The 21,767-nt window shown below is 43.2% G+C and overlaps 1 protein-coding gene across 2 annotated transcripts in view; it reads left to right on the forward strand.

The window, feature by feature from the left end:
• The window catches only part of LOC144668069 (protein TANC2-like), a 923,845-nt gene that overhangs the window by 613,044 nt on the left and 289,034 nt on the right, over positions 1-21,767 (forward strand). For both annotated transcript variants that reach the window (XM_078529835.1, XM_078529836.1), the window contains one exon: positions 18,555-18,818. In XM_078529835.1, the coding sequence (XP_078385961.1) occupies positions 18,555-18,818 (264 nt within the window). The remainder of the gene's footprint in view (positions 1-18,554; positions 18,819-21,767) is intronic.

Below are 21,767 nucleotides of genomic sequence, written 5' to 3' on the forward strand. Positions count from 1 at the left end.
CCAAAATAGTTGCAGCAGCAAATACACTGACTGTAGTTTGATGGAAGGGATATTTTATCAGGTAAGTGGAGGAATTGCTGGAAGTTCTAAGAAGTGGCATCAGAATGCAAAGATAATTTGCATAAATAATCCTTCTCAACAATATTCCTGGTCTGTGCCCCACTTGCTTCTGGTCTATACTTTCCACTTGTTGAAAGACTTTCATTGTGGGGTTATGCCCAGGAGGAAAGAGATGACTTTGTAACCAGTGAAGAACTGATTTTCTTCTAGCCATCAGATCGACAAAGCCTCATCTATGCCTCCAGTCCCTTTTGTGAGATGAATGGCAAAAGGAAAGAATTCAAGACTTAGTCTGACGTACAGAGAGAGAAGGAGATGAAGTTTGTGCCATGTTAAAGTTGGAGAAATGCAGAAATAAAGCAAAAAAAAGGAAAGAGAACATGGATAGAAAGAGAAATTAAGGCGTATAGATGGATTGGGAGATCAAGAAAAGAATTGGCAAAGAGAAAGAAAGATTTGCATAGAGAGAGAGAGAGAGAGAAAAAAGAATGAGAGGGGAGAGAATAAGGATGCAAGAACAACAGAAATATAGATTGGGGAAATAAAAAACCAGTGAGAAATAAGCAAAGGGCAGGAAGAAAGAAGAAAATTTTGCTTTTTTTTGTGCCTGATTATGTTGAAAAGCAGGAGGTCTTCTAAGAGAACACCTCAATCAGCTAATGAGCAACCATAAAGTTTTTAAATCTGTGATCAGTGGTGACTCCCAGGATGTTGATGGTTTGGGATTTGTTGATGATAATGCTGTTGGATCTCAACGAAAGCTTGCTAGCCTGTCTTGTTGGAAATTATTATTGCCTAGAACTTGAGTGCTGGAAATGTTACTTGCCACTTACCAGCCCAAGCCTGAATGTTGCCCAAGTCTTGCTGCATACGGACACAAACTGCTTAATCATCTGAAGAATATTGAATGGAACATCACACTGTGCACTCATGGGCAAACACCCTCACTTTTGACCTTACAATGTAAGAAAGGTTACTGATGAAGTGACTGGAGATGGTTAGGCCTAACACACTGCACTGAGGAGCTCCTGTAGCAATGTTTGGAGGCTAAGGTGACATGCCTCCTACTAACATAACCATCTAACTTCGTGCTAGGTATGATTTCCCCCCTGATTTCCATTGTCTTCAATGGTTTTAGGGCTCCTGGATGCCACACTCAGTCAAATACTGCCTTGATGTCAAGGGCAGTCACTCTCACCTCACCACACCTCTGGAATTCATCTGTTTTGCCCATGTTTGGACCAAGGCTGTTTAAAAAAAAAACAAATTGATCACAGGTGAACAGACTATTGGTGAATAATTGCTGTTTGATTGTCTATTTAAGGAGCTGCATCTTGTTTTCTCCCTCATTTTCCTAATTTAGTTTAATTGGTTTCATCAAAAGAAAAGCACAATCAACAAGACCATCCCTAGCACTTTGCTGATGATTGAGAATAGAATGATGGGATTGTAAATGCCTGGATTGGATTTGTCCTGCTTTTAGTGGACAGACATATCTGGGCAACTTTCAACATGGTCAAATGGATGCCAGTGTTGTAGTTGTACTGGAATAGTTCTGGAACCCAAGCCTTCAGAACTAAAGCCAGGCTGTTTTCAGACTTTGATATGGTGTTCAGGAAAGGTACAGTAGGAAGAAGGATGGCAGTATTAATTCTAGAGAATATTACAGTAATAGAAAGTGAGGATGCCCTGGAGCACTCAGAATCTATTTTGTTAAAGTTAAGCAATGGAATTGCCATTAAACTATATCTGTTGTTGGCCTAAAGAATACACTTTAGAGGAGCAAGTTTACAGGGAAATTACAGAGAGGTTGAGAATTATAGAGTAGCGATAATGGGGATCCTAATATAGACTAGATAACAACAGGTTGACACCTCTGCGATACAAGGATGTCTGCAAACAAAACTTCAAATCGACCAGTATTAGAGTCTAATGCATGGGAAGTCCATGCTGCAGACTGGAGTGCCTGGAGGCAAACAGTTGGGAACACTGTGAAAAAAGCAGAGCACAAAAGAAATGACCAGATGGCAGAAAAGAGAACCCACTGGAAGGAAAAAAAAATCAGTAAAGCTCAGGCAACCGCTATTCATCTGTGCCAGCTGCAGAAGGGATTGCCACTCACGAATCAGCCTCTACAGCTAAAACAGATGATGTTCAATACAGAAGGATTGAACTTCAGAACTGAATTGAAGTATTGCACCCTGGGTGCAGTTCATTGTCTCCCGAGATGGATGGATGCCAATAATAGTGCAAAGTGTTTCTCATGTGTTATGTAGAATTTTCCTGATCAGTACATTTCTGACCCATTGAGGAAGGAGGCATTGCTGGTGAATGAAGTGAGTCAAGTAGATCAAATATCAGAAGGGGAACATTTGGAGAACAATTATCATAGTATCATAAGGTTTAGATTAGCTATGGCGAAAGACAAGGAGCAGTCAAGAGTCAAAATACTTAATTGAAGCAGGGCCAGTTTTAATAGGTTGAGAACAGATCTGGCATGGGTAAATTGGAATCAAAGATTAGCAGAAAAAACTCTAGCCTTTTTTTAATTCTTTCATGGGATGTTTGCATCACTGGTAAGGCCAGCAGTTGTTGCCTGTCCCTAATCCCTTGAAAAGGTGATGATGAGCTCCCTTCTTGGACATTGTCTTTAAAGAGGAGGTGGTTTGGGTACAGTTGAAGTACATTTCCATGAGGGGAATGGTAGATCAACCAAAACCAGAGCTCCCTGGATGATCAAAGAGAAAGTAAGCTGAAGCAGAAAAGGAGGCATATGATGGATATCAAGTTCAGGATATAAGCGAGAGCTAAGCCAGATATAGAAAATTCAGAGAGGATAAGTGAAAAAAGGAATTGAGAGGCAAAGAGAGAGTATGAGAAGAGACTGGCTGCTAACATCAAAGGGATTTCAAAAGTCTTAAGGCATATAAATAGTTAAAGGGTGGTAAGAGGTGGAATGGGACCAAGTAGGGGAGCTACAATGGAGGTAGGGGGCATGGCTAAGGTACTAAATGAGTACCTTGCATCTGTCTTTACCAAGGAAGAAGATGCTGCCAAAGTCATAGTGAAAGAGGAGACACTGGATAGGCTAAATTTTAATAAAGAGGAGGTATGAAAAACGCTGTCTGCACTTAACATTGATAAGTCATCAGGACCAGATGAGAGGCATCCGAGGATGCTGATGGAAGGAAGGGTGGGAATTATGAAGGCACTGGCCATAATTGTCCATTTCTGCTTGGATATAGGGGTTGAAAGTATAGCAAATGTTACATGCTCATTTAACAGGATGAAACTGGCAACTGGAGGCCAGTCAGTTCAATCTTGGACAAAGGTAGATTAATTAAAGAAAGCTAATTGTGTTTAATTAACTTGCTTGAGCTTTTGATGAAGTAACTGAGGGTTGATGAGGATAATGCAGCTGGTATGTTGAATATAGACTTCCAAAAGGCATTTGGAGTGCCACATAAAGGCTCATCAGCAAAGTTGAAGCCTATGGAAAAGGGACAGTGGCATCTTGTTTTAAAGACTGGAGGAAGGTATACAGTGGGGTTACCCAGGGTGATTACTAGGAGCATTGCTTTCCTTGACATATATTGACTTGTACTTGGATATACAGGGTACAAATTCAAAATTTGCAGATAGCACACAACTTGGAAGTATTGTGAGGAGGATAGTGATAGACTTCAAAAAAAAAATAAACAAGCTACTGGAATGGGTGGAAACATGGCAGAAGAAATTTAATGCAGAGAAGTGTGAAGTGATACATTTTGGTAGGAAGGAGAGGCAATCAGTTTAATTAGTACAAATCTAAAGGGGTCAGGAGCAGAGGGACCTGGGAATATATCAGTACAAATCATTGAAGCTGGCAGGACAGGTTGAGAAAGTAATTGAAAAGGCATACAGGAATCCTGAATTTTATAAATAGAGAAATAGAGTACAAAAGGAAGGATATTAAGATGAACCATTTTATAAAATACTGCTTTGGCCTCAACCGGAGCGTTATGTCCAATTTTGGGTAGCGCATTTTTGGAAGGTGTCAAACCTTTAGAAAGGGTGCGGAGAGGATTTGCAAGAATGGTTCCAGGGATGAAGTACTTCAATTATGCGGACAGATTGGAAAGCTAGGATTGTTCTCCTTTGAGAAGACAAGGTTGAGAGGAAATGGAGGTTGTCAGGGGTATTCAAAATCATGATGAGACTATAGGAGTAGATAGAGAAAACTGATTCCCATTGACAGAATGCTCGAGAACCAGAGGATACAGATTTAAGGTGATTGGCAAAAGATTGAAAAGTGACATGAGGAAAATTGCTTTTATGTTAAATTTCGCCCTTTTATCTCTGTCTCAAGTGTATAAACAGTGTTTGATAGGAGAGGACTTGAATACTTCTGAAAAGAGAGATGTGTTTCCAAAGCTTTTTGTCTTGCATTCACCAGGACAAATGCAAGAATGCCAAATTTCAAATGATTGCAACAATTTATACTGCAAGAGAAAAGGAGGCTGATTGGTTGGCTGGTCAACTCTGGCTCTGGCGTTGCCATGGAGAAAGCAACAGGGAAAGGTAGACTCCCCAAGCTCCTAGGTAATTCAAGAAGACGCAAGGCCTGCACGTGCTCAAGATGTACAGCAAGGACCAAATTCGAAGTATCAGCAATATAGTAGAAGTGTTTTTACACAGCGAGTGGTTATGATCTGGAATGCACTCCTGAAAAATTGTTAGAGGCTGATTTAATTGTGGCCTTCAAAAGGAAATTGAGCACCTGAAGGGAAAAAATGTGTGGCTGCAGGGAAAAGTTGAGAGAGTGGGAGTAGCTTAAATGCTCTTGCAGAAAGCTGGTGCAGACTCTATGGGTTGAATGGCCTCCTCCTGTGCTGTACTAATCCTGATTCTATGATTTGGTTGAAGACTGGCATCTGCGATGATGTGGACCTCAGATGGAAGCTGTGATGGATCACCCATCCTAGCTGAAGATGATTGCAAATGCTTCATTTGCACCTCACATGCTGGGCTTCATCATCATTCAGGATGTGGATATTCATGGAGTCTCCTACACCTGTTGGTTGTTTAATTGTTCACAGTTCACAGCTAGATATGTCAGGACTCTAGAGCTTTGATCTGAGTCAGTGTTTATGGGATCACTTATCTTTGTCTGAAGCCTGCTGCTGTCCACATGTAGCCCTATGCTTTATTTTCTCCAGGTTGGCACCTTATTTTTACACACACACCTTGTGTTTCTGTTGGCATGTTCTTCTATGCACCTCATTGTGCCAGTGTTGATCTTCTGGCTTGAGGGTAGTGATTGGCCATGAAACCAGAGGTTATGATGGAGTACAATTCCAGCATAATGTCTCCTTGCCCATGTTTGACTTGATGCTGTGAGACTTCATGGGGTTCAGAGTTAATTTTGAGGACTACCAGGGCCACTCCCTCCAAACTGTGCACCACTGTGCCACCGCTTTGATGGGTCTGTCCTGTTGGTGGGACAGGATATACCTTGGGTAAGATGGAGCGACCTGGGACATTGACTGAAAGGTGCGATTCCATGAGTATTACTATGTCAGGCTGTTTCTTGACTTGTCTGTTAAACAGCTCTCCTTTTGGCACAAGCCTCATAAGTTAGTGAGGAAAACTTGCAGGGTTGCATGCTAGATGTACCTTTGTGATGTCAGTTGCCTAGGTCGACACCGGCTGATCTATCATTGTTTATGCTTCTTTCAGTTTTGCATTGTGATTTGATGCAGCCGAGTGGCTTGCTAGGCCATTTCAGACGTCAGTTAAATGTCAATCAAATTGCTGTGGGTCTGAAATCAAATAAGCCAGACCAGATAGCAGGATGGCAGGTTTCCTTCTGTTACGGACAAGAGGAGAGTTAATTTAAACAGCCCTGATTTCTCTCTCTCCACTCGTCTGTAAACAGAAAGGTGTTTTGATTTGCTTCCCCTTTGTATGCAGTGACATATTTCCCAACCCCTCAGTTTTGGTGTGATCCACTTTCTATTAATAACTCCACAGCAAACACGTGATAGGACGAACTTGAAGAGTTAGTTTATTCGCACAGACTCAAAACGCCGTGGCAAGGCAAGGGCGGGGGGGTCGCAGCACAGCTCGCTGTGCACTCATATGATAAAAAGGATAGAGATAAGAAAAAAATTACAGGACAAAGACCACAGAAAAAAGAACTATTATTTCACGTGGGTCTAGAATCAAAGTCCAGTGAGGTATTCCTTCACCGAGATCGATAGGTTGAAAACTGATGCTGTATAATTCACTTTTACGCCAGTGGAGTTGACTTCACCCGATGAGACAGACACTCAGAGATGAATCAGTCTTGAAGGCTATGGTACAGAAGTTCCAGTAGAAACAGTGTAGATGGGGCCAGGTATTTAGCATGGGCAAAGCCCTTTTTCTGTGCTGTGCTAGTTAAATGGTAAAATGGCAGACTGAGTTTGCAGTACAGTAAGGCAATATAACTGGTTCCACCAGCTAGAGGTTCACATCATATGACTCCCACCTCTCCAAATTGTCTTTTACAAGCGATATGTAACCTTGGTTTGGACTCCAGAAATGGCTAAATGTTCCAACTATTAAGACTTGAAGGTTGCAGATTCTTTTATCCTAGCAGTTGAATAGAATCCGGCTGGCCAACCTGGGTTAGGAAATGCAGATGCCCTTTGTATAGTTCTCTTAGAATTTGGCTTGTGCAGCCGACAGGGGTGCTGTTAGCGTGCCTACGGAGATAACAAGGTGTGAGTTGCCCTGATACTGCCTGAAAGTCCCTTTTGTTCAAGGATCACAAACAGACAGACATAGCTTCAACCATTTTAAAAGACCTTTGTTCAGTGTTTAAAATGTTAAAATAGCCATGAGGATATCTATATCTAGCCATGAGGATACCTTAGTCCCTTCACACTTCCTTAAAGGACATTGGTGAAACAGAGATGGGTTTTCATGGTCATCTGGTAGTTTCATGGTCACCATTACTGATGCTACCTTTTTAATACCAGGTTAATTTAAGTAACTGAATTCCCTAGCTGCTGTGGTGGGATTTGAACATGCTTCTCTGGTTCATTAGTCCAGGTCTCTGGATTACTCGATCAGTAACAATCATGTTTTCCTTTACCTTGTAAATATGGTTGTCAAATATTCTGGGCATCATTTGAGATGGGGATCCTACTTGTTCACAGACTCCGCATTACAAGTGAGGGATGAAATAGTACACACAATCTCGAATGTCTTAGTTGAGAGCCTGATTATTGAAAGACAGCTATTATAGCAAGATCTCCCACATTTGCTGATATGTACCTTGGTCACTTCAAGTAGGACATCCACAACTAGGATTGAAATAATATCACTCTTTAAAAATGTTATATGTAAAGCTACATATCCCTGTTCAGTGTTGTCCTGTCAGGAGAGTGTGTAAGGACAGGCCCTGTTGACAGTGTGATAAGCATTTTTCAATCTTCTGCTTTCTCCTCATCCTGATGTATGGGACTCATTCTATCCTCTTTGGAATGATGAAATGTTGAGTAAACCTGGCCAGGATTCAAATCAATGACCTTTTGGCTGCAAGTTCAGCATTCAAATCACTGAGCTGCTCCAGTTAGCTACTGGATTAATTAACTGGACAGTAATGCATAATTGCAGCACCTCAAACCCCACTCCAGCTCTGCAGAATTATTAATTGTTTTAGCCTCATTCTAAAATCATTAAGCCAACCATGGTCACTCCACAGCAGTTCAAAATATGCATTTTTTTTTTTCAAATTATGCCATTGGCTCTCCTCTTCATCAGCAAATTAGACAGTGAATTATCCTGTATAATTGAATCTGCTGTTGCTGTCAAGACAGGGTTTATTCGGAAATTAAAATTTACAGAAGTCTTTATATTACGAGACATTTAGTATTTTTATTGAAGAGAAGTTGGAATAAAAATGAGCGCAGTTTAAGCCAATTAGTGTAAGGAGAAATCAAATCCTTTTGAGTTAATCGTTTCGAACATTATTGAGATATCTGAAAGTACCCACCTCATATACTCAAAAATATGTTACAACTAAATTGCTTCTATCTCCTTCATTTGTATCAAATTATTACTCTTGAAAATCTATCCTACATACAAAAATAGTACCTGATAATGGATTCTGCTATACTGTAAGCTGGGCAGAATAGTTATTTCAACATTAACATCATCCATAAGTTTGAAAAAAAATTAAGTGCATTTTGATGATAAAAGAGCCCTAACTTAAACCTTAACTAAACTTATCCTTTTTATGTCATGGTATATCTGGATCTTACAAATCCATCCATTGAAAATTATCATGTAAGCAAAACATGCAAAATCTTCAACAATTTGTGGACCAAATTAGATTGATCTTGCAAACAGGTCTTTACCATGTTGTCTACCCAAATCTGAGAACCTGCCCAGGAGGCTACCATGGCCTCCTGGAAAAGGTCAACTATACCAAATCCTATCACCACTTGATTAACCACTCAGCAGCACATCCTTCAGATACATTCTAAGCATGATAAATACTCTCTAGATAGCTCAGAAATCTACAATTAAAGGTGAAGAAGCTTTTTTTCTGTCTATAAGTTGCTGAGACAGCTTGTTCCTATGCTGGAAAGCATGTTAAAAGCAACAGCAAATAATCGTACAAAACCATATTGACTTCCAATGACCAGTTTAAGCAGACTGAGCACATCATGGACTTAGGTTGGATTTTCCATTCAGGAGTCGGGAATCTGTCACTTGAATGAATTCCAGGTCCTAAACCCACACCCAAGCTGCCCCTTTCTTGCGAAGCTATGCTCAAATGCCTAATTGGCCAGGAGGTGAACTTGGGGCCCAATTAGAGGCACTGAACACCTCAGGGAGGCAGGGACTGCCTGTGTTGCATCAATGGCAAAGGCAGGCGAAAGCCATGTTGGGGATTGTTGCTGCCTTGCTGAATTGAACAGGCATCTCCTTGGAAGACAGAAGATCAAAAGAAGCAGAAAGCAAGGGCTCCAGTGAGGTTGGCAGTGGGGCTGTGAGGGGCCCAGTGTGGGATAGAGAGGTAGGTGGCAAACGGTTGCAAGAGGGGTGGGGAGCAGGGCAGGAAGGAATTTGGAGAGAGGGTGGGGGGCGGTGGGGGCAAGCGAGGGACTGGGAGGGGCGGGCAGTGAGTGATCAGGGGAGTGGCGAGCAGGTGAGGGTTAAGGAGAGAGGAGGTGAGGAGCTAGTAGAGGGGTGGAGAGGGGCATGGAGGGGGCCGACGAACAGGAGGCAACGAGGGGTCAGTTGAGGGGCAGGGAGCAGGAGGTGGCAAGGGCATGCATCAATGATGTCAACGGCGGAAAGACCATGTCTGTGCTCTGAACTTGTGCAGTAACCTTTATGTGGCACGTTATTGAATGCTGTTTGGAAATCCAAATACACAACACCTACTAGCTCCCCTTTATCCACCTTGCTTGTTACATCCTCAAAGAACTAAATTTGTCAAACACAATTTCCCTTTCATAAAACCATGTTGGCTCAGCTTGATTATATGATGATTTTGTTAATGTTCTGCTACTACTTCCTTAATAGTAGATTGCGACAATTTCCCAGTGATAGCTATTAGGCTAACTGGCCTATAGTACTTGCTTTCTGTCTCCCGCATTCCTTTCCCCAGGCAACTTGGTCACATGACCATTTACTGGGGATTATCACACCACATGGTAATGAGAAACGGCTGAAGGCAGTGAATACTGCAAAGCTATAGGCCCTGACAACATCCCAGCCATAGGACTTGAAGACTTGTGCTCCAGAACTAGCTGCGGCCTGAGCCAATCTGTTCCAATACAACTACCACCCTGGTATTTACCCATGAATTGCAAAATTGCCAATATGTCCTGTCCATAAAAAGCAGGGCAAAAGATTGTCCAACCTGGACATTTACCATTCCATCAGTCTACTTGTGATCATTAGCAAAGTGATGGAAGGTTTCTTTGATTCTCCTATCAGGTGATATTTGCACAACAATATGCTCACTGCTGCTCAGTTTGGGTATCGCCAGGGCCACTTGGCTTCTGACTTCATTGCAACCTTGGTCCAGACATGGACAAAAGAGTTGAACTCATGAGGTGAGAGTGACTGCCCTTGACATCAAACAGCGTTTGACCGAGGAGCCCGAGCAAAATTGACATCAGTGGGAATTGGGAGGGAAAGATCTCCACTTGTTAGAGTCATACTTAGCACTGAAATAGCCCATTCCCATGTGCAACAAGACCTGGACAACCTTCAGGCTTGGGCTGATAAGTGGCAAGTAGCATTTGTGCCACACAAATGCCAGGCAATGATCATCTCTGACAAAAGAGAATCCAACCATCTCCCCTTGACATTCAATGGCATTGCCGTCGCTGAATTCCCCATTATCAACTTCTAGGGGGTTACCATTGACCAGAAACTCAACTGGACTGGCCATCTAAATATTGTAGCTATAAGAGCAGGTCAGAAACTGGGAATTCTCTGGTGAGTAACTCACCTCCTGTTCACCATCTGCAAGGCACAAGTCAGGAGTGTGATGGAATACTCTGCAATAGCCTGGATGAGTGCAGCACCAAGAAGACTCAAGAAGCTCGACATCACGCAGGATAAAGCAGCCCATTTGATTGGCACCCCACCCCCTCCAACATCCACTCCCTCCATCACCATGCACAGTGATAGCAGTATGTACCATCTACAAGATGCACTGCAGCAACTCAGCAAGACTCCTTCACAGCACCTTCCAAACCCATGACCGCTATCATTTGGAAGGACGAGGCAGTAGATGCACAGGGACACCACCACCCACAACTTCCCCTGCAAGCCACTCACCATCCTGACTTGAAACTATACCATTATTCCTTCACTCTCTCTGGGTCGAAATCCTGGAATACCCTCCCTAACAGCACTGAGGGTGTACCTACATCAAATAGACTGCTGCGATTTGAGAAGGTGCCTCACCACCACCTTCTCGAGGGCGTTTAGGGATGGACAGGTCTAGCCAGCAATGCTCATGCCCTGTGAAAGAATTTTTGAAAAAAGGAAGATGGTTCTAGTTGTTGGAGGCCAATCATCTCAGTCCCAGGACATCGTTGCAGGGGTTTCTCCGTGTCGTTTCTAGCCCAACCATCTTCAGCTTTTCTCCATCATAAGGTCAGAAGTGGAGATGTTTGCTGATGACTGCACAATGTTCAGTACCATTCACAACTCCCCAGATACTTAAGTAGTCTGTGTCCAGCAGCAAAACTTGGACAACATTTAGGCTTGGGCTAACTAGTGGCAAGTAACATTTGCACCAGCACAAATGCCAGACAGTAACCATCTCCAACAAGAGAGAATCTGACCATCACCCCTTGACAATCAATGGCATTACCATCGCTAAATGCCCACTATCTACATCCTGGTGGTTACTATTGACCAAAAACAGAATTGGACCAGCCACATAAATACTGTGGCTACAGGAGCAGGTCAGAGATTGTGGGCAGGATTTTCCCATTGGCGAGCGGGGCTTGCTCGCCGATGCATAAAATGACGCGCGGTGACATCGGGTGGAACCCCCGACGTCACTGCACCCCATTTAAATTTTCCGGTAGTTGGGGGCACAGCAAAATCAGCTGTGCAGCTGCTGACCTGTCAGTGGCCAATTGAGGCCATTGACAGAGTCGTTTAGCTAATTAATGGACCTATCTGTCCAACCTTAAGGCCAGGAGCCCCGGCTGGAATTAGAAAAAGCATGAAACCTCATCCATGGGTGGGATGAGGTTTCATGTAGGTTTTTTAAAATTTTATTAAAATTTTTGTAAAAATTATGGACATATCAGGGAATATTTTTTTCTTTATTTTTAATATTTTTGAGAGTAGAGCCGATCTCCCTGAGGCAGCACTTAGCCTCAGGGAGATGAATGCACTTTTTCATGCACATGCGCAAAAGAGCGCACTCTCAATTTAGGGATTTCCCCTCCCCCCTGCACAGGGAGCGCATAGTGCTTCCGTACGGGCGTCGCACTGGGTGGGCCTTAATTGGCCCGCCCACGTAAAATGACGCCATGCCCCTGATTGGAGGCGCCGATCAGAGGCGCGCCTGTGCACGCCCGCCATTCAACTTCCGCCCCCAACGCAGGGGGGGAAATCCTGCCCTGTGAATTCTGTGGTGAGTAACTCACCTCCTATCTCCACAAAACCTGCCCACCATCTACAAGGCACAAGACAGGAGTGTGATGGAATACTCTCTACTTGCTTGGATGAGTGCGGCTCCAACAGAATTGAAGAAGCTCGATCCTTCCACTGCTGGTGTATGGTGGAAAATAGAGTTGTGGTGAATGGCTGTTTTTCGGTCTGAAGGGAGGCGTACAATAGAGTTGCCCCAGATTCAGTACTGGGACCACTGCTGTTTTTCATATATATTAATGACCACAGATTTGTTGATACAGGACACAACTTTGAAATTTGTAGGTGAAAAGTAGAAATGTAGTAGACAGTGAGGAAGAGACTTCAAGAGAAAACAGAGATGTGTGTAATGGGCAGATGCATGGTCAATGAAATTTAATGCAGTAAAATATGAGGTGATATATTTTGGTAGGAAGAATGAAGAGGAACAATGCAAGCTAAATAGTGCAATTTTAGCAGGGGTGCAAGAGCAGAGTTTCAAGATGGCAGGATAGATTAACAGTGCTGTTAATAAAGCTTTTTGGACTTTATAAGTAAAGGCAAAGAGTACAAAGGCCAGAAGTTATGCTAAATCTCTATAAAATACTAGCTCAGCTGGAGCATTGTGTCTAACTCTGAGCAGCACATTTTAAGAAGGACTTGACATCTTTGGAGATGATACAGAAAAGATTGACATACAGTTTCAAGGATGGGAGATTACAATTATATGGATAGACTTGAGAAGCTGGGGTTGTTCTCCTTAGAGCAGAGAAAGCCAAGAGGAAATTTGATGAGGGTATTTAAAATCATGAATGGTTTAGGTAGAATAAGCAATGAGCCACTGTTTCTAGTGGCTGAAGGGTCAATAACCAGTGGACACAGACTTAAGGTGATTGGCAAAAGAACTACAGGCAGCATTAGGAAAAGCATTTTCTATGGTACAGATGGTTAGGATTTGGAACGCACAACTTTGACAGGGTGGGGGGAGACATTCAATTGTACCTGTCAAAAGAGAATTGGATAAATTCTTTTAAGGAGTAGAAATTGCAGGAAGGGATATGTGAAAAATATGGGGGAGTGAGACTAATTGGATTACTCTTTAAAAGAACCAGTGCAGACTTGATGGCCTGAATGGCCTCCTGTGCTGCACACTCCCATCCGTTCAGTCTTCCCACCCCCCCCCACCAACCCGCCATTTTTCATTACATAAATGAGACTGAGTCAGATCAACAATTTGCCATAAAATTTTTGCGATTAAATAGCCTTTGTGAAACTTCTGTACAAAAGTTGGCATTCCTGTAATTGCTTGTAACCACATGAAAGTGTTTTAGAACCATGGACGTTCTCTTTAATCAGCAGAATGCTGAGAGTTGTGTTCCTTGGTTAAATAATTTTGTGACTAAATATTCTTCAGTACTTTCCTGGCTCATTAAAAGGGAAAAAATGCATTTTTTTAATCTGTTGATCCTTTTATAGAGTGCTGTAATATCTCAGCATTAGTATTGTAATCAGAAAACTTATTAACAAGATTAAACAAGATTTTTCTAGGTATAGGATTTTCCACATGCAAAAGATATTGTATTAGGAAAAGGAGTAGGCCATTCAACCTCAAATACATTTCTCTATTCAGTTGGCTCATGGCTGACCTGTTACTTTAATCTATTTACCCACCTTTGATTCATATTGATAATGTTTAAAGAGAAATTTGACTACCTAGTAATTAACGGAAAGAACTATGCCACAAGATTTCACTCTTTTAAACAAAAACAAACTTCATTGTATGTAAACAAAACTTAAAGAAAGCAAGTACTATTAATTTAACACTGTGGCCAGAATTTTACTTTGGCAAATGGGGACTGCTACCATCCCGTCCACATGTAAAATCCGGCATGATGATGTGGGACCACGGACCCGATGCCAACGCGTTTGTTTCCCATTATACTGTAGGCTGGTGGGTGCCAAGGCCGGCAGCCCACCCACTATTTTTAAAAGGATCAGTAATGGGAAATTGAACTTGTTTAAAAAACCAGTTGACCCGAATACTACACTGCCCATGACATAATGCGGTTTCACCATCTGTTGTGGAAAAAGTGTGAAGAAATGGGGTTATGTTCTTTGTGGGGTTCCCTGTATGCATCAGAGGCACCCTTTCCCCAAGATAATACCCCTCCCCTTTGTGCCTCACGCTTGGCCTCCAAAACCTGTCTCCTGCCCCCCGAATTACCCTCTCCTGCCTCCCTAGGGTGCCTGTTTCCCCCCCACCCAAAAATCCTGGACTTACCGGTGTCCGGGGTCCTCCATGACCTATTGCTCACTTCATTGTGGGACCAGCAGCATCCACTACTGAGTTCTGACACTGCTGGGACTGCTAGACCACTGAGGGGCAGAAGTCCCACTCTGCATGTTTAGGCTTCAAGCAACGCGTTATCACTGCTGTGCGGCTATTTTTATAATGGGGAAGTGAAGCGAGCAGTACCCCCCCACCCCCCCCCCCCACCCCGCCTCCAACCACTCGTATAATTCAACCCTATAGTTTATAACTACTTATGCTGTGAATCCATTTTTACTTTTACTCCCCGCAAGCCCTCCCACCCTGCCCCAAAAATTCCTTAATCTTACGAAGTCTTGAAGGTTCATTCACTTCCTCAGGGACCAACTCAAAAGTATGCCACAACCCTCCAGAATTCACTTTGATTTCTCCTCAGTTTCCCATCTGGTATTAGACTTCCATAGTTCTTTCTCTCTGTGAAGATTCCACTGTCTTCCTACCCTGAATTTGCTTTTTCCCCATCTGCTCCCACAGCTTATTTATAGCTCTTTCTAAGTGAACTGGTCAAGCTGACTGCCTACTCTCACAAGGCTAACTGCCTTTCACTGTGAGAGTCACTGGAGATTTCTTCCTCAGGTTCCAAGCTAGGAAAATCTTCCAGCTTCTTTTCCCCCTCATGAATCCTAAGCGAGTTGCAACCTGCACAAGACCAAATCTGCAACTGCCTCCTGTGAGAAGCACCCAGATAAATTAAACAGAAAAACCTTCTAACCCCCACAGCATATCACCATAGTAACGTGGCATGCTTTGGAATATTCCAAATCAGAAATGCAGACTAATTATCTTACCCACAAAACAACTCCGATTTTGTCACCCCCATGAATAGTTTATATCTCAGAATCTCCAGAATTGCTGGGTCCATCAATAAACCCCACATCTTTACCAACTGCCTCTAGCTTTTTTTCATCTGGGAACTACATAATCAATTTAAATCTTTAATTGAGGCAAGTGTAGGATTTCTGGCTCTACCAAGAGGTCCAGAGATGGGTCATCATTTGTTCAATTTTTTTCTAACCCTAACTTTATAAGATAAATACAGGTTACCTTTTAACTGTAATTAACCCTGGATTGTTTGATTTTCATTTACACTATGTTCTCGGTTTCTTAATAAGGTTTCCATTTATCTTATACTTAACACTTTAATTCCTAAAACTAAAAGCTACCTCAAAAATATTAATATAAATGATGAACAACATGATTATGACACTATCCCTGATACCATTATTTAATAAAATTCTCTTAATCTCAGTTTTAAAAATGTAAAGTGATCCATGACTTTTTGGCGAGGGAATTTGAGTTTCCCCCTTACATTTTGTGTGACAAATGAGCATTGATTTTACTCCTAACTGACCAAGCTCTAATTTTAAGATTGTGTTCCCTTGTATGTCAGTCATGGCTCAATTGGTAGCACTCTTACAAGAACATAAGAAATAGGAACAGGAGTAGACCATTCGGCCCCTTGAACCTGCTCCGCCATTCATTAAGATCATGGCTAATCATCTTGTGTTTTGACTTGCACGTTGCCATCTAACCCTGATAATCCTTGATTCCCTTGTCTAACCAGAATCTATCTACCTCTGCCTTAAAAATATTCAATGAGCTCATCTCCACCACCGTCTGAGGCAGAGAGCTCCAAAGTCGCAAACCCTCTGAGAAAAAAAAATTCCCCTCATCTCTGTCCAAAAAGGGCTACCCCTAATTTTAAAACAGTGCCCCCTACTTCTGGACTCACCCACAAGAGGAAACATCCTTTCGACATCCGCCTTGTCAAGGTCGTTCAGGATCTTGTATACTTCAGTCAAATTACCCCTCACTCGCCTAAGCTCCAGTGGAAGCCAGCTCAGTCTGTCCAGCCTTTCCTCATTAGGCAACCCATTCATTCCAGGTATCAATCCAGTAAACGTCCTCTGAACCGCCTCCAATGTATTTACATCCTTCCTTAAATAAGGAGACCAAAATTGCGCACAGTATTTGAGGTGTGGTCTTACCAGTGTCCTATATCACTGAAGCATAACATCCTTACTTTTGTGTTCAATCCCTCTCGTAATAAAGGATAGCATTCTTTAGCTGCCTTAATTACTCGCTGTACCTGCATACTAATTTTTTGTGACTCGTACTAGAACACCTAGATCCCTCTGCACCTCAGAATTATGCAGCCATTCTCCGTTTAAGTAATGCTATGCTTTTCTGTTCTTCCTGCCCAAGTGAACAACTTTACATTTTCCCACATTAAACTCCATTTGCCAGATCTTTGCCCACTCACTCAACCTATCTATATCCACCTGCACCCTCCACATGTTCTCTTCACAACACACTTTCCTATCTTTGTGTCATCTGTATATTTAGCTACCATGTCTTCTCTCCCCTCGTCTAAGTTATTGATATAAATTGTAAAAAGTTGAGGCCCCAGCACAGACCCCTGTGGGACTCCACTCATTGCATCCTGCAAATCCGAAAAAGACACATTTATGCATACTCTCTGCTTTCTGCCAGTTCTAATATGTTACCTCCTACACCATGCGCTTTCGTTTTCCGTAATAACCTTTGATGTGGCACCTTATCAAATGCCTTCTGGAAATCCAAGTACAGTATGTCTACAGGCTCCCCTTTATCCACTGCGCATGTTACTCCTTCAAAAAACTCCAATAAATTGGTTAAACATGATTTTCCTTTCACAAAACCATGCTGACTCTTCCGGATTACCTTGAGTTCTTCCAAGTGCCCAGCTATAACCTCCTTAATGATCGATTCTAACAACTTTCCCACGACAGACGTCAAGTTAACTGGCCTATAGTTTCCTGTTTTCTGCCTCCCTCCTTTCTTGAATGGAGGGTTTATATTTGCTACTTTACAGTCTGATGGAGCCTTTCCAGAACCTAACAAATTTTGGAAAATTAACACCAGCTCATCGACTACCTATTAGCCACCTCTTTTAAAACCTTAGGATGTAGTCCATCGGGACCCGGAGACTTGTCAACCCGCAGCTCCATCAATTTGCTCAGTACCGTTCCCGTAGTGATTTCAATTTCACTAAGTTCCTCTCTCCCTTTCACCTCCTAATTTGCAGCTATAACTGGAATGTTTTTGTATCATCTATAGTGAACACAGAAGCAAAATATTTGTTCATTTCTTCCACCATTTCCTTATTATCTACTATTACTCTCCACTGTTACTCTCTAGAGGATCAACACTCACTTTACTTACTCTTTCCCTTTTTACTGTTGTTTTATTGTTTTACTCCTCCTTGCTGTTGGTTCAGCTTGGCTTCCAAGCATTTTCTTGGCATCTTTTGCTACAGAGCAAAAAGAGAAGGAACAACACTTGAGTCTGTCTGATCTTGACAGACATTTTACAGCTAATTCAGCCATGAGTAATGACCCAAAGGCACATGAATTTTAAGTGGCCCAAAGAAAGAACTTGCATTTAAAATAGAGCCTTTCATTACCTCAGGATATTCCAAAGTGATTCCCAGTCAATCAAATGCATTTGAATTGCAGTCACTCGTGTAATGTAGGTAAATGCAGCAACTGATTTGTGCACAGCAAGGTTCAACAACAGCATTGAACTAAATCACCAGATAATCTGTTGAGGGATAAATGTTGGCCAAGACGTCGCGAAAACTCCTTTGCTCTTCTTCAGACAGTGCCACAGGAGCAGACATTGGTTTTTCTCAGTCAAAAGGTGACACCTCCAACAGTGTAGCATTTCTTCAGCGCTGCACTGAATTATCAGCTGGATTGTGTCCTCAAGTCTCTGGAGTGGGGCTTGAACCCACGGGTTTCTGATTCAGAGGGGAGAGTGCTCCCCTGAGTCGAGGCTAATGAGGCGGGTTGCAAGCCGGTATTCCTGTATTTAAAAAAAAAAGAGCAAAGGTGGAAGACCAAAGAAGTTATGCGTGCTAAAATCTGGGTCAACAACTGCGTTTAGTATTTTCAAATTGGGTTTGTTTAGAAAACTGTGCAAATTAATTTGAACAGCTCCACCATAACAAATTGTTTCATTTTTTTCCAATCTGCAGCAACTTTGACAAGCTATTCAGAAAATGTGGAACGTACTAAGTATGGTGGGGAGAGTAGTAAGGAATCAAGCTCCAGGACAAACGTTAAGCCATGGCATGCTCAAAAATCTGCCTTGGATTCCTGCCTGTATCGAGTGGATGAAAATATATCTGGCTCCACATTCAGCTTGAATAAATTCCCGGAGAGAAACTTGGAGACCGTCTCATCTCAGTCTGTCCACTCCATCCCTCTGTACCTGATGCCTCGACCAAATTCTGTAGCAGGTAAGAATATAGATTTGGTGTTTGTAATAACTCATGCATAAAATTCAAGTCGTGACTATTAGTCATTTATTGTGACTATCAGTACTCTTACTGTGTCCGCTCCATTGAGTAAAGCCCAGGAATATAAGTGTGATTTTATAAATTGTGCTCCCAGCAGAGAATCTTTCCTGCCAGGAGCACAACCAGAATCCAGGGGTGATATTTAATGGAGGGAACAGGAGTCTCGCCCGTCAGCCTGAGAGCCAGTGAAAGCCCTGTGTCGCCGCCTTTAGGGGAGGGCTGTCATATTAAGTGCCACCAGGCAACAGGGATCATGGTGGGTGGCCCACTGAGAGCTGCCAGCCAATTAGAGGCCGGCAGCTTTATTGAACGGCAGTGCCGCCAGAGAGGCAGTGGCTGCTGCTGGTACACCCACTGGAAGCCTAGTATTGTCGGTGGACCCCAGGACACGGGTAAGTGATGGTGGGAGAGGGATCAGCGGCATGGGCAGAGGGTGGCTCTGAGCAAGGCTCCCCTTCCTGATGACCAGGTTCCCTGATCAGGCACTGAGTGCCTTTGAACGAGGTGTGCCTGCAGGAGCCCACAATTATCCTTGCACAAGTTTACTTGTCACCCTCCCTGCATGCCGACTCCCCACCCACTCCCGGGTTAACATTCAGTTAAGTAATGCCCACTTAAGGGCCTCAGTTGGCAGGGCGGACAGGCCGTCCATGGGCCTCCCCGCCAGGGATTTAATGGGGATGGAGGCGGGAATGCGGCAGGGCCCAGAACTGCCATCCTCATGCCTGATTAAATGTCTCCCTGCCACCAAACTCACCATGGGGGTGGGCATCAAATTCCACCCCAGGTGTGCATAATTCCTCTTGTAAAATTGTCCCCATAGATTTCTATTCAAAGTTCACTGCATGAGATGCTCATCTTGCAGTTTTTCTGTTTTCCCTTTTTCCTAATTTATTATTTATTTTCCTATACTTTTAAGAGGATATTCTACAATCACCAACCTCTTAGCCTGAAAATGCTAGAGGCAGTTTACTTAGCTAGGGCTCTGCTTTTGATGGTCTGTACATGGGTACAAGAGGATGTAAAAGCGTGGCCTAAAGTGATCTGTCCTGCATGTGAAGATGTGCCTCTTTTTGTGGACCCCTTTTAAACGTTTGGGTTATAGCTATTTAAAGATTGTTGAAAAACAAGTTATTGATTGGAATGTAATTTTAGAATGGAGTGTGGTTCATGGATATAAATGTAGCCTTCCTTTTTAAAATTCTTTTATGGGATGTGGGCGTTGCTGGCTAGGCAGCATTTATTATTCATCCCTAGCTGCCCTTGAGAAGGTCGTAGTGAGCTGTCTTCTTGAATCGCTGCAGACCACATGGTGTAGGTACACCCACAGTGCTGTTAGGGAGGGAGTTCCAGGAATTTGACCTAGCGACAGTGAAGGAACAGTGATATATTTCCAAGTCAGGATGGTGAGTGGCTTGGAACTTCCAGGTGGTGGTGTTCCCATCTATCTGCTGCCCTTGTCTTTCTAGATGGTACTGTTCGTGGATTTGGAAGGTGCTGCCTGAGGACCTTGGTGAGTTTCTGCAGTGCATCTTGTAGATGGTACACACTGCTGCCATTGTTTGTCAGTGGTGGAGGGAGTGAATGTTTGTGGAAGGGGTGCCAATCAAGCGGGCTGCCTTGTCCTGGATGGTGTCGAGCTTCTTGTGTTGTTGGAGCTGCACTCATCCAGGCAAGTGGAGAGTATTCTGTCACACTCCTGACTTGTGCCTTGTAGATGGTAGGCAGGCTTTGGGGAGTCAGGAGGTGAGCTACTCACTGCAGGATTCCTAGTCACTGACCTGCTCTTGTAGCCACAGTATTTATATGGCTAGTCCAGTTCAGTTTCTGGTCATGGTAACCCACAGAATGTTGATATTGGGGGATTCAGTGAGGCTAATGCCATTGAATGTAAAGGGGCAATGTTTAGATTCTCTCTTGTTGAAGATGGTCATTGCCTGGCACTTGTGCGGCATGAATATTACTTGCCACTTGTCAACCCAAGCCTGGATATTGCCCAGGTCTTGCTGCATTTGGACATGGACTGCTTCAGTGCCTGAGGAGTCATGAATGGTGCTGAACATTATGCAATCATCAGGGAAGATCCCCTCTTCTGACCTTCTGATGGAGGGAAGGTCATTGATGAAGCAGCTGAAGATGATTGGGCCTGGTGACACTACCCTGAGGAACTCTTGCAGTGATGCCTGGAACTGAGATGGTTGACCTCCAACAACCACAACCATCTTCCTTTGCATTCTGTATGACTCCAGCCAGCAGAGAGTTTCCCCTCTGATTCTCCAGTTTTGCTAAGGCTCCTTGATGCCACACTCGGTCAAATGCTCCCTTGATGTCAAGGGGAGTCACCCTCACCTCACCTCTGGAGTTCAACTCTTTTGTCCATGTTTGAACCAAGGCTGTAACGAGGTCAGAAGCTGAGTTACCCTGGCGGAACCCAAACTCAGCGTCAGTCAGCAGGTTATTGCGAAGCAAATGCTGCTTGAAAGCACTGTTGATGGCCTCTTCCATCACTTTACTGATGATCGAGAGTAGACTGAAGGGGTGATAATTGGCTGAGTTGGATTTGTCCTGCTTTTTGTGTACAGGACATGCCTAGACAATTTTCCACATGCCAGTAGATGCCAGTGTTGTAGCTGTACTGGAACATCTTGGCTAGGGGTGTGGCAAGTTCTGGAACACAAGTCTTCAGTACGATTGTTGGAATATTGTCAGGGCTCAGCCTTTGCAGAATCCAGTGCCTTCAACCATTTCTTGATGTCACATGAAGTGAATCGACTTGTCCGAAGATTGGCATCTGTGATGCTGGGGACCTCCGGAAGAGGCCGAGATGGATCATCCACTCGGTACCTCTGGCTGAAGATTGTTGCGAACGCTTCGGCCCTATCTTTTGCG

The sequence above is a fragment of the Cetorhinus maximus genome, chromosome 25 (genome assembly GCF_964194155.1).
Source record: "Cetorhinus maximus chromosome 25, sCetMax3.hap1.1, whole genome shotgun sequence".
NCBI lineage: Eukaryota > Metazoa > Chordata > Chondrichthyes > Lamniformes > Cetorhinidae > Cetorhinus > Cetorhinus maximus.